Source organism: Bos indicus x Bos taurus, chromosome 10, assembly GCF_003369695.1.
Source record: "Bos indicus x Bos taurus breed Angus x Brahman F1 hybrid chromosome 10, Bos_hybrid_MaternalHap_v2.0, whole genome shotgun sequence".
Lineage (NCBI taxonomy): Eukaryota > Metazoa > Chordata > Mammalia > Artiodactyla > Bovidae > Bos > Bos indicus x Bos taurus.
Window position 1 is genome coordinate 13,113,495 of NC_040085.1, and position 13,974 is coordinate 13,127,468.

At 40.4% G+C, this 13,974-nt stretch overlaps 1 protein-coding gene across 6 annotated transcripts in view; it reads left to right on the forward strand.

Moving 5' to 3' along the window:
• Positions 1 to 13,974, forward strand: part of BBS4 (Bardet-Biedl syndrome 4) — a 46,172-nt gene that overhangs the window by 17,787 nt on the left and 14,411 nt on the right. For 2 of the 6 annotated variants that reach the window (XM_027553151.1, XM_027553154.1), the window contains 4 exons: positions 6,331 to 6,410; positions 8,378 to 8,441; positions 9,700 to 9,811; positions 11,564 to 11,636. In XM_027553151.1, the coding sequence (XP_027408952.1) occupies positions 6,331 to 6,410; positions 8,378 to 8,441; positions 9,700 to 9,811; positions 11,564 to 11,636 (329 nt within the window). Of the gene's footprint in view, positions 1 to 3,123; positions 3,190 to 6,330; positions 6,411 to 8,377; positions 8,442 to 9,699; positions 9,812 to 11,563; positions 11,637 to 13,974 lie in introns of those variants that run through there. The other 4 variants (XM_027553152.1, XM_027553153.1, XM_027553155.1 and 1 more) reach the window with 4 other exon arrangements.

Consider the following 13,974-nt stretch of genomic DNA (forward strand, 5'->3'; position numbering starts at 1 on the left):
TATAACATAGTATTGCATTATGGGTTGATAGCCCAGTTTATTCACTTTACTTGGAATGAACATTTGGGATACTTTCATTTTGAGATGTTACGCATAATGCCATCCTTAAAGTGTATGTTTTTTTTGGTACACTTATGTAGCAGGATTTGTACTTATGTACACTTAGTAGCAGGATTGCTGGGTCACTTTGAAGGATGTACTTAAGTTCAGTAGATAAGAGCAAAGTTTCCAAATACATTTAATATAATCCCCTTTGTGTATGTGTACACTTTCCCATATGCTTAATTATGCATAGAAATTCCTTAGAAAATAACTCACTTTCTAGCGAGGAGGAGGAATGGACAGAGTCTTTAATATTCTCTCTGTCCTTTCAGTTTTATTTTTACTGTATGTATGTAGGGTTGTTTTAATTTTTTTTTTAATTGAAAATATTGCTACCATAATCTGTCAAAAGTCCTGTTCTGCTTTTTTTGATAATAGGAAAACTTTGATATCATTATTAATTTTGTGTTGCTAAGTTACTCATTTAACTACACCAAGTTTCATCCCAATTATAAAGGACTTTCCAGTGTTAAAATGTATAAAATTGGAAAGTTCTTTACAATTGGGACAGAAACTTGCTGTGGTTAAATGAGTAATTTGGAGGCCTGGGATATAGCCCTGCTTCTCCCATTAATAAGCTCTTGAATATAGGCAAATCACTTAACCTCTGGAATCTTAATTTCCTCATTTGTGAATAGTCCCAAAATTGTATGACTCACTAGCCTCATGGGAATATTCAGTGGAATAATAAGGGAGAAAACACTTTGTACTATATATATATAAAAATTAATGTTCATATTATTATAGATATAAGTAAGCCATATAAATATATAAAAATATCATATATAAATATGGGGAATTAAGTTTTGATTTTAGAAAGTAAGATAGTTTAAAATAATCTAGGGTATATAGTAAGGGCTTCCTCAGTGGTGGAGTGGTAAAGAATCCACCCGCAATGCAACAGATGCAGATTCGATCCCTGGGTTGGGAAGATCCCATGGAGGAGGAGATGGCAAGCCATTCCAGTACTGCCTGTAAAATGCCATGGACAGAGGAGCCTGGAGGGTTATAGTCCATGGGATTGAAAAGATTCGGACACAGCTAAGCACACATGCACACAGGGTATGTAGTAAAACCATAATCTGTTATATGAATTGTTCCTTTCTTCCTCATCCCAGTTTATGTTCATGAGAGGCAAACCTGTTGGATAGGTAGCAGTTTAATATTTTTTTTATAACGCTGTCTTCTAGCACGTACCCTTGGGTGACTGCTGAGTCAGTCTAGTTTCTGCCTCCTTCATCCTCATTTATATTTCTGAGCAGAGGTGGCATTTCTGCTGATCCTGGAGCTGTTTGCCCTCAAGTCCGTTCCTCACCCTTCCCTTCTCTGCTGAGTATTGTGAGGAGCAGACCCTTGCGGGCTTCATTCCTTCCTAGGCTGTGGTGTCAGCACAGTTTCTGGCTGGATTAGCAAGTGAGGGGAGCTGGCAGGAGACTGGAGGGTGGGAAGAAGGAGAAGACAGGGCTTTCCCTTCTTTCTCTCTGCTTTGGGAAGTTGGAGGAGTAGCGTGGCTTCTGAAGTGTCTCTTGTTGCTTCTGGCAGTCAGGCCATATGCTTTGAGCTTCTTCCAGGTAAGCTCAGCCTTAGGTACTGGTAGCAATACACTCCCTCGTTTTTCCCTCAGTTCAGAGGTGGTAGTGACTTGTTCCCATGCTAACCTCTGATTTGCATCACTGTTCCCCCGTTGGTTCTCATTTCTGCCCTCACCTGTTTGCTGCATTGAAGCCCTTCTGTTTTAAATCCTCAAGTAGTTTCTGTTTCCTCATTAGACCCTGTCTGATACAGAGCTCAAATTGATATAACAAAAATGCCTTCCATATTTCAAGATTTGTTATTTCTTTTGATGTCCCCAGTAATATACTGAGGTAGAAAAGTATTATAGTTCCTATTTTAACATGAGGAAATTAACTTGTTGAATAACTACTTGCAGATTTTTCATAATTTCTCCAGTGAAAATTATAGGGGGAAAATGGAGGCCCAGAGACTTAAATTACTTGCTCTAAGTCCCACAGAAGTCTGTTACTGATTGAAGATTGGACTTCTACATGTAAAAATCCTATGTGCTACGTGTCTTCTCCTTAATGAGATCTGTTACCAAAGAAGTGTTCATTTATAATGTACTTACAAAAGCTTTAGTCATTGTAGAAAATTTTTTAATTAAAAATTTAAAGCACAATAATTTTCTGCTCAACATCCCAGATGCTGGGAAAGATCGAGGGCAGAAGGAGCGGGGGGCAACAGAGGATGAGATGGTTGATGGCATCATCAACTCAATGTACATGAGTTTGAGCAAACTCCCAAGAGAGAGTGAAGGACAGGGAATCCTGGCATGCTGCTGTCCATGAGGTTGCAAAGAGTCGGACGTGACTTAGTTACTAAGCAACAACATTTGTATATCCAGGGTGCTATTCACTACCGTTAATCAATGTAATGTAAAGTTTTGAATTTTGGTTATTTTTATGAGAATAAAAATACAATAGGGCAAATTACAGGGAAGAATTCTTGTGATGTCATGTTTGTTTGGTTATGGAATTGTTTAAGACGTGTCTGGTGTATTCTTAAGAGGAGGAAAGAAAGAGACGTCACAAAAGAGTGGAATGGGGACAGGAGAAGAGAAGGGCAAGGGAGTGTTGTTGCCAGGTCACCAGCCTTCCGCCGCCACTGCCTTGGTGATGGTGGAGAGCTATGTGGGAGCTGGAGATGTGAATCAGGTCTTTTTACAGTCACCTGAAAGGCTTTACCTTGTCTTGATAAAAAATGGGAGGGGGCAGTGTGCTGAGTGAGATCTTTTTTACAAACAGCTGAAAAACTTACTGTGTCATTATCTCATCGGCTGGTTACCTGACCTCCATGGTAATATAGACTCCTAAATTTAGTGTAGCATGGGAGATGACTACCTTGCTCTGCTATAAAATACAGGAGGAGGGTCTACTTTGCACTTAAACGTCTTATTGTTTTTAGGATCTATCAAATAGGTAATTCTCCTAATACTTGCGAAAGCATGTATGAACCAGTATCCCTGTTTGTAGGGGGAATTTGACTGAGCAATGATCTGGAGTACAAGAAATTCAGCTTACACATTTACAGGTAAAATTCTAACTAAATTCAGGATTCATAGGGATTTCTGTGGTATCTGGAATTTCCTCATCTTCAAAACTGACTAATAATAATCATAAAAATAACATCCACAGCTAGCCTTTCTTTAGGGCTTACTGTGTACCAGACAGTACTCGAATCTCTTTATGTGTATTGTCATTCAGTCCTCACAACTCTGGGGGGATATTTTATCCCCTGATCCTTCTACTTAAGTGTGAGGAATATATCACTAATAATGGGTATTTTATTATCATCTGTCCCTTCTGCTAGTACTGTCTTACCAGCCCCCAACTCTGCCCTGATTACAAGCTCCCCGGAAGCTTATAATCAGTTCTGTTCACTTTTATATCCCCATTGCCTAGAACAGTGCCTGCATGTGGTTGGTACTCAGTGAATATTTGTTGAATGAATGAGTTTTTTATAGATGAGGAAACTAAGTTTTCCACGATTACACAGTAATAGGACAATATTACAGATCACTGTAATGATCTGTAAAGTCTTTGGTGAACCTAGAGTTCTTTTAACTTTTAGACAAGCTATCATCAAGAGTGTGAAATGACTGTTGCTGCTGCTGCTGCTGCTAAGTCACTTGTCTGACTCTCTGCGACCCCATAGACGGCAGCCCACCAGGCTCCCCCGTCCCTGGGATTCTCCAGGCAAGAACACTGGAGTGGGTTGCCATTTCCTTCTCCAATGCAGAAAAGTGAAAGTGGAGTCACTCAGTCGTGTCCGACTCTTAGCAACCCCATGGACTGCAGCCCACCAGGCTCCTCTGTCCATGGGATTTTCCAGGCAAGAGTACTGGAGTGGGGTGCCATCGCCTTCTCCAGAAATGACTGTTAGGCACTTGAATTTGGTGGTGCTTTCCCTTCTTCTAATTCCTACTCTATTTCATGAGCCTCTGGGCCCTTGAGATACTTTACAAATTGAACTTTTTTTTTCTCCCATTCGTCACCCATGGAACACAAAAAATAGTTCATCCTTTATTGTAAGATTTTAATAATACTGTGTGTGTGTGTGTGTGCTAAGTTGTTTCAGTCATGTCCAACTCTTTGCGAACCTTTGGACTGTAGCCTACTAGAGTCCTCTGTCCATGGCATTCTCCAGGCAAGAATACTGGAGTGGGTTGCCATGCCCTTCTCCAGGGGCTCTTCCCAACCCAGGGATTGAACCTGCATCTCTTGTGTCTCCTGTGTTGGCTGGCAGGTTCTTTATCACTAGTGTCACCCAGGAAGTCCAAGATTTTAATAATAAGAAAGACTCAAATTTGCATTTTATAAATTTTCTTTAGGCTATAGAAGCAGTGATAGTGATATTATAAACTCAAAGGATTCAGTGTCTCCTTTCCTTCAGAAAAGGGGTAGGTAACAGTGAGGTAGGTCATACAGTTGAGACTTGCTTTAAGATTGCATACACACCCACTCACATCTGCCTTTAAGCTTGATGATTTGTGTGGTCTTCTGTAGGAAATTTAACTTCGGAAATGGTTAGTTAGGCAGAACAGGAATGGCTAATATCTGATGTTTGATGGGGCGCAGGGGAAGAGAAGGAAGGAAAAAAAAGTCTTTGAAGAGTCTCACATAAGCCCTACTGACTAGAAGAAGGGTGATCCTAGTCAGAGAATGTGGGTAATTGGAAAATGAAGAGTTAGGTTGCTTAACATTTAATCTTTTTTTCTTTCTTCTTTATAAAATCATATCCATATTTCTGTCATAATTTCACTTTATAAACTCCATTGTTATTCCCTATTGGAAAAGAAAAAAGCATTCTTAATTGTGGCTCAGCTTGGTAAAGAATCCTCCTGCAATGTGGGAGACCTGGGTTTGATCCCTGAGTTGGGAAGATCCTCTGGAGAAGGAAAAGGCTACCCACTCCAGTATTCTGGCCTGGAGAATTCCATGGACTGTATGGTCCATGGGGTCACAAAGAGTCAGACATGACTGAGTGACTTTCACTTTCAACATTAATTCTGGGTCCCAGTAAGCTTTTTTCCTTCCCATCATTATTAATATTATGCACATGTAAGTCTTGGGTTTTTTGTTGTTATATCGCCTAAGGTTCTGGAACAGAATGATTACAAATCATTTCCCTTTCTTCCCCTGGTGTACCCTTTCTTTTACATTTTGAAAAATAAGGGAACACCAAAACTTCCCCCGTGGTCCAGTGGTTCAGTCTCCACTGCAGGGGATGCAGGTTTCATCTGTAGTCTTGGAACTAAGATCCCATATGTGTTGTGGTGTGGCCAAAAAAAAAAGTGACCATTAAACTAATCAGGGAATACCTCAAACATGTATTAAAATGCATAAAAAATAACAAATACCCATGTGCTTACAGGCCAGATTTAATAAATAAAAACATTTAGACTTATATATTTTAGAGCTTTTAATTTTTTTGATAGCTAAAGCATTAAAGAGTTTAATTCTCCTTTTTATTGATTTCTAATTCATTCTTCCTTCTTCCTTGAGGTCTCCACTGTTCTGAGGTTGATGTGAATAACTGTCTCCCTTTTTACCATAGAAAAGTTAACTTCTTAATGAATTTTTACGTATAATTTAATTGAATTCAAAGAAATAGTAACTCATAGTTTCTCTATTGTGAATCATTTTCAGTGTCTGAGGTGTCTGAATTATTTTTCTCCTTGTTGATTCTCATAACTGGGCAACAGTATAACGTTTCACATTTGAGCTATTGCTAAGACTGTGTTTAGCTATTTTTGGTCCTCTGATCTGTTAGATGTGATATTAACTATGTTATATATATTTTGTTAGTAATACTCCTGAAATATCTTTTGGAAAGTCATTTTATTCACCTACCAAAACCCGGAAGAGAGAGAAAGGAAAAGAGGGAAAGAATGATTCTGTTTTTCCCTTCAGGCAAGTTATCAGTTGAGAAACTGATATTATGAACCACACAAACTTTACAGGAATATATATTGAATTTGTACTAGTAGGACAAGTATCTCTTAATGTAATAATCCACACATTTTTAATACACTTTGGTTAAAAATGGTCAGCAGCATGAAGAATTTAACATGATATTACAGTCTTCTTTTGGTTAATTTAGACATGAGGACAATGCTCAAGGAGAAAACCTAACAATGACTGTTTGTTTTTGTCAAAATATGCTACCCAGCTCCGGAGTTTCCTATTTTGGAGAAGCAGAACTGGTTGATACATCTCTATTATATCCAGAAGGATTATGAAGCATGCAAGGTGAGAGGCTGCGGTGATAGAGAACACGAGAGGCAGGCTTTGATTAAGCATCTGTCTCTGTCACTCAGTTTGTATGGCAGGTAGTAACCCATTATTTTAATAAAATGTGAAATCTTGTTTCTTCACATTTTGTGTATCAGTTAGCTTTTGCTGTGATAATGCTGCTTAACAAACAACCTCAGAATGTCAGTGGCCTTATTTATTCCTCGTGGGCCTTCAGATCGGCTATGGTTGGCGGGGTTTAGCCATAGTCTGTGGAGCAGGTTCCAGTGTGCTCCATGTGTCTTCCCTTTTCAAGACCAGGCTGAAGGAGCCGCTACTCTCTGGGACGTGTTGGTCTTATGGTAGAGAGCATATGTTCAAGTCAGCATAGTGTTTAACTTTTTGATCTCTGGATAGGTGAAAAATGGTGTTTCACTTTTATTTCATAATTCTTGTGGTGAGCTTGATCCTTTGTATATTTTAAAACCGTTTGTATTTTCTTTTTTCTAAACTGTATCTTTGGTGACAGTATATATGTTACATACTTGCTGGCAGAGGATAGTATCATCATGCAAAATATATCCTTGGTATTGTCTTTTTTTGGCATTCAGAGCTTTGTAATGCTTTTAAGGTTGTGATTTTTGTACCTGTCACATTTGTACCCACAGCAGTGCAAAGAACTAGCAATGTTTTGTTCCAGTATGGATTTGGAAAGTTTTTTTTTCCTTCTGTGATACTATCCTTATTTCCCCTTTCCTTTATTGACCACTTTTTCTGTTTCCTTTCTTTCGGCTTCTCTTCCTTTGTTTGTTTCTTAAGAATTAGGGCCGTCCCTGTGTACTATCCTTGACTCTTTTCTTTGCTTGTTCTGCACACTTCTTCCTGATTGCCAGATCAGTCTGATGCGTACTGAATGCTTCACAGACATTTCAAATTCAACTTTTCTGTAGCCAAATTTACCTGCTTCCTTCCATACCTATTGCTGCTTTTTTCCTATCCCTTGATTCCTCACGTACACTCCTTGTCCATGTCTTGTTGTGCAGTTGTGTCTGACTCTTTGTGATCCTGTGGATTGCAACATACCAGGCTTCTCTGTCGATCACCATCTCCCAAAGTTTGCTCAAGTTCATGTCCATTGCATCAGTGATGCCATCCAGCCATCCCATCCTCCGACGCCCTCTTCTCCCTCCACCCTCAATCCTTCCCAGCATCAAGGAGCTCTCCTGTGAGGCTGGCTGTTCGCATCAGACAACCAAAATACTGGAGTCTCAGCCTCAGTGTCTGTCCTTCCAGTGAATATTCAGGGCTGATTTCCCTTAAGATTGACTGGTTTGATCTCCTTGCTGTCCAAGGGACTCTCAGGAGTCCTCTCCAGCACCACAGTGCGAAGGCATCAACTCTTTGGCGCTCTGCCTTCTTTATGGTCCACCTCTCATAACTGTGTGTGACCACTGGGAAGACCACAGCCTTGACTACTTGGGCCTTTGTTGGCAGAGCAGTGTCTCTGCTTTTCAACACACTGTTTAGGTTTGTCATAGCTTTCCTACCAAGAAGGAAATGTCCTCTGATTTCGTGGTTGCAGTCACCATCCACAGTGATCTTAGAGCCCTAGAAGAGGAAATCTGTCACTATTTCCACATTTCTCCCCCTGCATCTGCCGGGGGGGATGGCAGGATCTAGTTTTGTCAATATTTAGCTTTAAGCCGGCTCTTCCACTCTCCCCCGTCACCCTCATCAAGAGGCCTTCCAGTTCCCCCTCGCTCTCTGCCATCAGGGTGGTACCGTTTGCATATCTGAGGTTTTTGATGTTTCTCCCACCTATCTTGATTCCAGCTTGTAACTTATCCAGCCTGGCATTTCTCATGATGTGCTCAGCGTATAGATCAAACAGGGTGACAGCAGACAGGTGTCCATGTCTTCCTGTACTTAAAAACACTTGAAGACACTTAACCACTACTCAGAAGTATTGTTTGTTTCTTTTTCAGGCTGTTATCAAAGAACAGCTTCAGGAGACTCACGGGTTATGTGAATATGCTATCTATGTCCAAGGTGAGACATATATTTCTTCTCTTCTTGCTAGAGAAATGCACACTCTGCCTAGATTCTGGAAAAAGAACAACTTATGAAATACTTAAATGCAAGTAAATGTTCCACAAATCTCTTGCTTAGTATTACTGTTTTTTTGAAATCAGAACATAATTATTGTGCTGGATCCGACCTCAGAAATGACTAGTTCTGTTAAAAAGCTTGCTACTGCCCTTCACCCCTATTCTAGTTTCTGGCTAGTGTTTTTCAGAATTGTTGTTAGGGTCGCTGCCTCCTGCAGCAGTGTTGGGCCCAGAAGAGGCTTTTCAAGAATTCTTTGCAGTCAAGCTAGAAGAGATGAGAAAAAGCTTGAGGATTTTTTGTACGGGAGTCAGGGAAGGGAAGAAGCTTAGAGGTATACAGGACAAAGCAGAGAATAAATGGAAGTCATCAGAAATCAAATATTATAGGGACTGAATAATATAGGGATTAGAGGGATTGACTGGAATTTTACTCTGTGGTGCCCAAGTAGCATCCTTGGTTGCTACTTGGGCACCAGGAACTTTCTGACTCTTTGATGTAAATGAATGGTTTTGTTTCCCACTCTGCATTTGTAGTCTTCAGATTAATATGCAATTAATTAATATGCAATTTTCTGATGTAATTGGTAATACATTAACATATCTAGGACATTGTGGCAAAATAATGCTTATTTATTCCCAATATCACCAGTTCCAGACTTACAGTGCCTCATACTACTTAAGCATGTAAATCTTCTGAAAACTTAGGCCTAGGAAAATGATTGATTCTGATTGGTTGCTAGACTGAGAACCAACTCTGATATTACTGCATTCTTTGCCAGCATCTCCTTGTTGGACTTGGGTTTTTGATTGCACTTGCCCCATTTGGGTGTACTCTCTGAAAACTATCAGGTGAAGTTGGAATTATCGTGATAAATAGCGCATCTGATAGGAGCTATAAGAATTTCTTACAGTGAAGAGTTTCTGGAATAATTTACAAGGCACCCGATTATCTGCCTGTTGGAAGCTGGGAGTGGAGAAATAGGTAGGTCCCAGATACCTTAAAAAAGGTTTTAGCTCATCACCAACTTTGCTGCTTGTTTCAATCCATCTGAAGTCATATCTGATTGTATTTTAAGACACAGTTATCCAAGGGGTTTCTTTGATAAGACTTCCTACTTCCCTCTTTCTCCAGTTTTTCACATGGCAGGCTCCATTCTTAGAACATGATTTTATTTTCTGTGTTTTCTCTCTCCTGGCAGCTTTGATATTTCGCCTGGAAGGAAATATCCAAGAATCCCTAAGACTCTTTCAGATGTGTGCTTTTCTCAGCCCTCAGTGTGCTGATAACCTCAAGCAGGTGGCCAGATCTTTGTGAGTATTGGCAGCCTGGAGGCCTTCGGGCACTGGTGGAGAATAGTGTAAAGTGCATTCTCAGGCTGGGGCTTGCTTACAGAGAAGTGTAACGAATTCACTTTGAAGAGTGTGGATTAATTTTGAAATTTGATAAAATGAGATAACCAGTATAAAGCAACTGAGTATTTCAAACACTGCATATTCTAGTTTGATAGGAGAGCACTGATAGTATTTCTCAAATAGTAACATTTTGTGCTTCAAGTACCCTAATCATATTGCCAACCCATGGAATTTTTCTTGCCTACTGTTCCAATACTTAGCATAATACTATATACACAGTAGTTTTGTAGTGTTTGTTAAGTGTTTGTTCTGTTTTGTAGTGTTTAAGTGTTTGTTAAGCCTCTGAAGGCTCCTGGATTCTGGCACTCTCTAGAATCTTTATAAGCTTTTAAGTACTAATAGCTTTACTACTTGGAGAAGGCAATGGCACCCCACTCCAGTACTCTTGCCTGGAAAATCCCATGGACAGAGGAGCCTGGTGGGCTGCAGTCCATGGGGTCACTAAGAGTTGGACACGGAGCAACTTCACTTTCACTTTTCACTTTCATGCATTGGAGAAGCATATGGCAACCGACTCCAGTGTTCTTGCCTGGAGAATCCCAGGGACAGGGGAGCCTGGTGGGCTGCAGTCCATGGGGTCACTAAGAGTTGGACATGGAGCGACTTCACTTTCACTTTTCACTTTCATGCATTGGAGAAGCATATGGCACCCCACTCCAGTACTCTTGCCTGGAAAATCCCATGGACAGAGGAGCCTGGTGGGCTGCAGTCCATGGGGTCACTAAGAGTTGGACACGGAGCAACTTCACTTTCACTTTTCACTTTCATGCATTGGAGAAGCATATGGCAACCGACTCCAGTGTTCTTGCCTGGAGAATCCCAGGGACAGGGGAGCCTGGTGGGCTGCCGTCTATGGGAGTCGCGCAGAGTCGGACACGACTGAAGCGACGCAGCAGCAGCAGCAGCAGCTTTACTACTCCAGAGTAGTAGAGTGTGATCTGTGGAGTTCCCACCCTCACTTTCTAACCTGCAGTGTCATCGATACCTGCATTGTCTTTGCACAGAGGCTGATTCTCCCCTGTGTCTCCAGAATTAGTATCAAGGAAAGAGACTTAGTTTGGAAGAGAAGGGCATGCTTCTAATACATGATGATGAAAAATTGTGGCAATTCTTGTTTAACGTAGAATTAATTTGGCTTGTTTCTTGGTCTACATTTATTGTACATTGGGGAAAATACACAAGACTTTCATTAAAATTGGGGCTTCCCCAGTGGCTCAGATGGTAAACAATCCACCTGCAATGCAGGAGACACAGGAGACCTGGGTTCAATCCCTGGGTCAGGAAGATCTCCTGGAGAAGGGAATGGCTACCAACTCCAGTATTCTTGCCTGGAGAATTCCATGGACAGAGGAGCTGGGCAAGCTACAGTCTGTGGGGTTGCAGAGTTGGACACGACTAAGCAACTAACGCTTTCACTAAAATTGGTATAGAATGGAACCAAGGCCTTGGAATAGCTACCAGCTCTGTCCCTACCAAGAGCTTCTGCTGTTGGTATATAAGAGTCTCACTGGCTAAACCCACACAAGCCAGTCATAGAGAAGAGGCTTCCAAAATTCTCTGCTGGCTAGATGAGTCAAATGTGGGACTAGTGGGGTTGGTCTTATAAAAAGCTTTATGTTAATAATTATGGAAAATGTGTTTCTTCCCCAGATTTCTTTTGGGAAAACATAAAGCTGCCATTGAAGTATATAATGAAGCAGCTAAACTTAATCAGAAAGACTGGGTAAGTAGGGAACTTTGTTCTTTGTTCTTAGTAACATGCTAATGGTTCATTTCTCATATGGGCTATCATTTGTATTTATTACTGAGTTATTACATGCCAAAACTGTCTTTATTTTATCCTCACACTTGATTGATGATTTGGCCTAGGTATAAAATAAAAAATTAGGTTTCCTCATAACTCAAGAGACAATGCTGCCAAGCTTCTTGCTGTAAGTATTGTTGATGAGTAGTCTGTTACTAGTCTGATTCTTGTTGATAAACCCACTCTCCTGTCTAGAACCTTTGAGGATTTTCTGTTTACTATTAGAGTTCTGAAATACTAGTAATAGTTGCCATGATGTGTTTCTTTTCTCTCGCATTCAATTGGCTCTTTCACTGTAAAGACCCTTGCCTTTGGATAGAGGGGTGGTTTTTTTGAGTAGTTCTTCGATTATTTTTTCCTCTCCATTGTCTGTATCATTTAGGGCGTGTGTAACTGCAACAAAACATTAAACACTGACTTTACAAATTATGAGTTTATTTTTTTCTTATGTAACAAGAAGCCCAGGTAAGTAGTTACTGACATTGATTTGACAACAACACTGAGACTTTTTCTTCATGGCTACAAGATGGCTGCTACAGCTCTAACACCACATCATCATTCTAGTGGGGAGAAAGAGGAGGCAACAAAGAGAAAAAGACATAACCTTTATCAAGAAAGTATAACTTTCCCAGAAATCCCCGATAGACTTCCACGTACATTATATTGGCTACCTGTTTTGTAAAGAAGACTGGGAAATATAGATTTTAGGTTGAACACATTGTCACTCTGAATGTGGTTAGGTTTCTGTTCGTAAGGTAATCAGAGAGAGTGAGCATTAGGGAGGCAACCAGCAGCATCTGCCACACGTTCCCTACTCTGTTACATATGTTCTGCATCTGCTCTCATTGTCTTCTAACTTGCCTCTCATATTTTCCACATCCTTGTCTTTGCTGTACATTCAGAGATATTTCCTCAGTCATATCTTCCAAATCGTCATTTTTGTTTTTGGCTATATTCATACTCAGTATTTTTTATTTCAGTAATTATATTTTTACTTTTCAAGAACTTTGTCTTTTCTTACAGTTGCCTCTTCATGTCTCTGACCCTTTGAAGTTCTCTTCTGCTTCCACCGTTATCTTTTTCTTCCTCTCTTTATTTTGGTTCTTCTTTTTCATGCTGATGGTTTTTTCAAAATACCTGTGATTCTTAGAAAGATACATCTAAGAGTGAAGGAGATTCCTAGATATATCAAAGGGTGAAGGATTAGATTGATTAGTAGAAAGAGCTAGCATGGGTTTTCCCTGCAGTTTTATGGCCCTATTATTTTTTAGATGTGTTTGTCACTTTTCTGCAGATCTGAAGACTGAGATGTTTAAGTCTTTATGCCACTGAGTATTTTATAGCCAAAGGCCAAAGTAAAGCTACAGATAAAGGAAAAGTGAGTTACTCTTTTGTTCATTTAGTCACTTTTTTCAACAAGTGAATGTCAGCTGTGTGCCAGGCACTGGGCTGCAGATGCAAAGATGGATTGGTGGTTTATGGGACAATCAACCAGGAAATAAAGAAGGAAGAGAAGCAAGTTAGGGGAAAGGGTGGTGGTAACAAATTAGAATTAAATCCTATTTTCAGAAGATTATGGACATGATGAATTGTAGCTTCTGGTAGGATATCTAAATTGAGATGTATCTAGTACATGGCTGTATATAGAAATGTGAAGCTCAAGTGTTCTGGGATAGAGACACATGTTTTGGAGTCAATACAAAGGTGTTGATTAAAACCATGAAATTGGATGAGATCACTCTGCAGTGAGCTGAGGATGGTATCCTGGAAAAAACACTTTGAAGGGCTGAGCTGAAGAGAAAATGAGTCCATAGAGGGAGATAGAGAGGAAGTGAGACAGGTGAGCTCAGGGATGGGTTGGGGAGGGAAGGGAGGATGTTTATGTCCAGTTGGTTGAAAGAGCTCATTTGGTTTTACTCATCTGGGATAACACGTCCATTGGTGCCAGTAGAGGCGGTCATTTCTCAAACATCCATTCTCTGCCCTGATGCTTCACTGGTGCCTGTGGCCTGTAGAAAACCTGTAGCTCTACTCTCTCGGACTCATCGGGGTATTCCACAATCTAGCTGCAGCAGGAGAATAATTCCTCTTGCCATGATCTCATTGGACTTTGGGAGCAGCTGTTAAGTAGGGAGGGTTTCCTGCACTTTTAGATGAGGAAGCTGAAGCTTTTGGAGATGGAGTGACCTGCTGAAGGGCGCACAGTGAGGTAATGGCAGAAATGGAGCCAGAATTCAGGTCTAGAGTCCAGAATTCC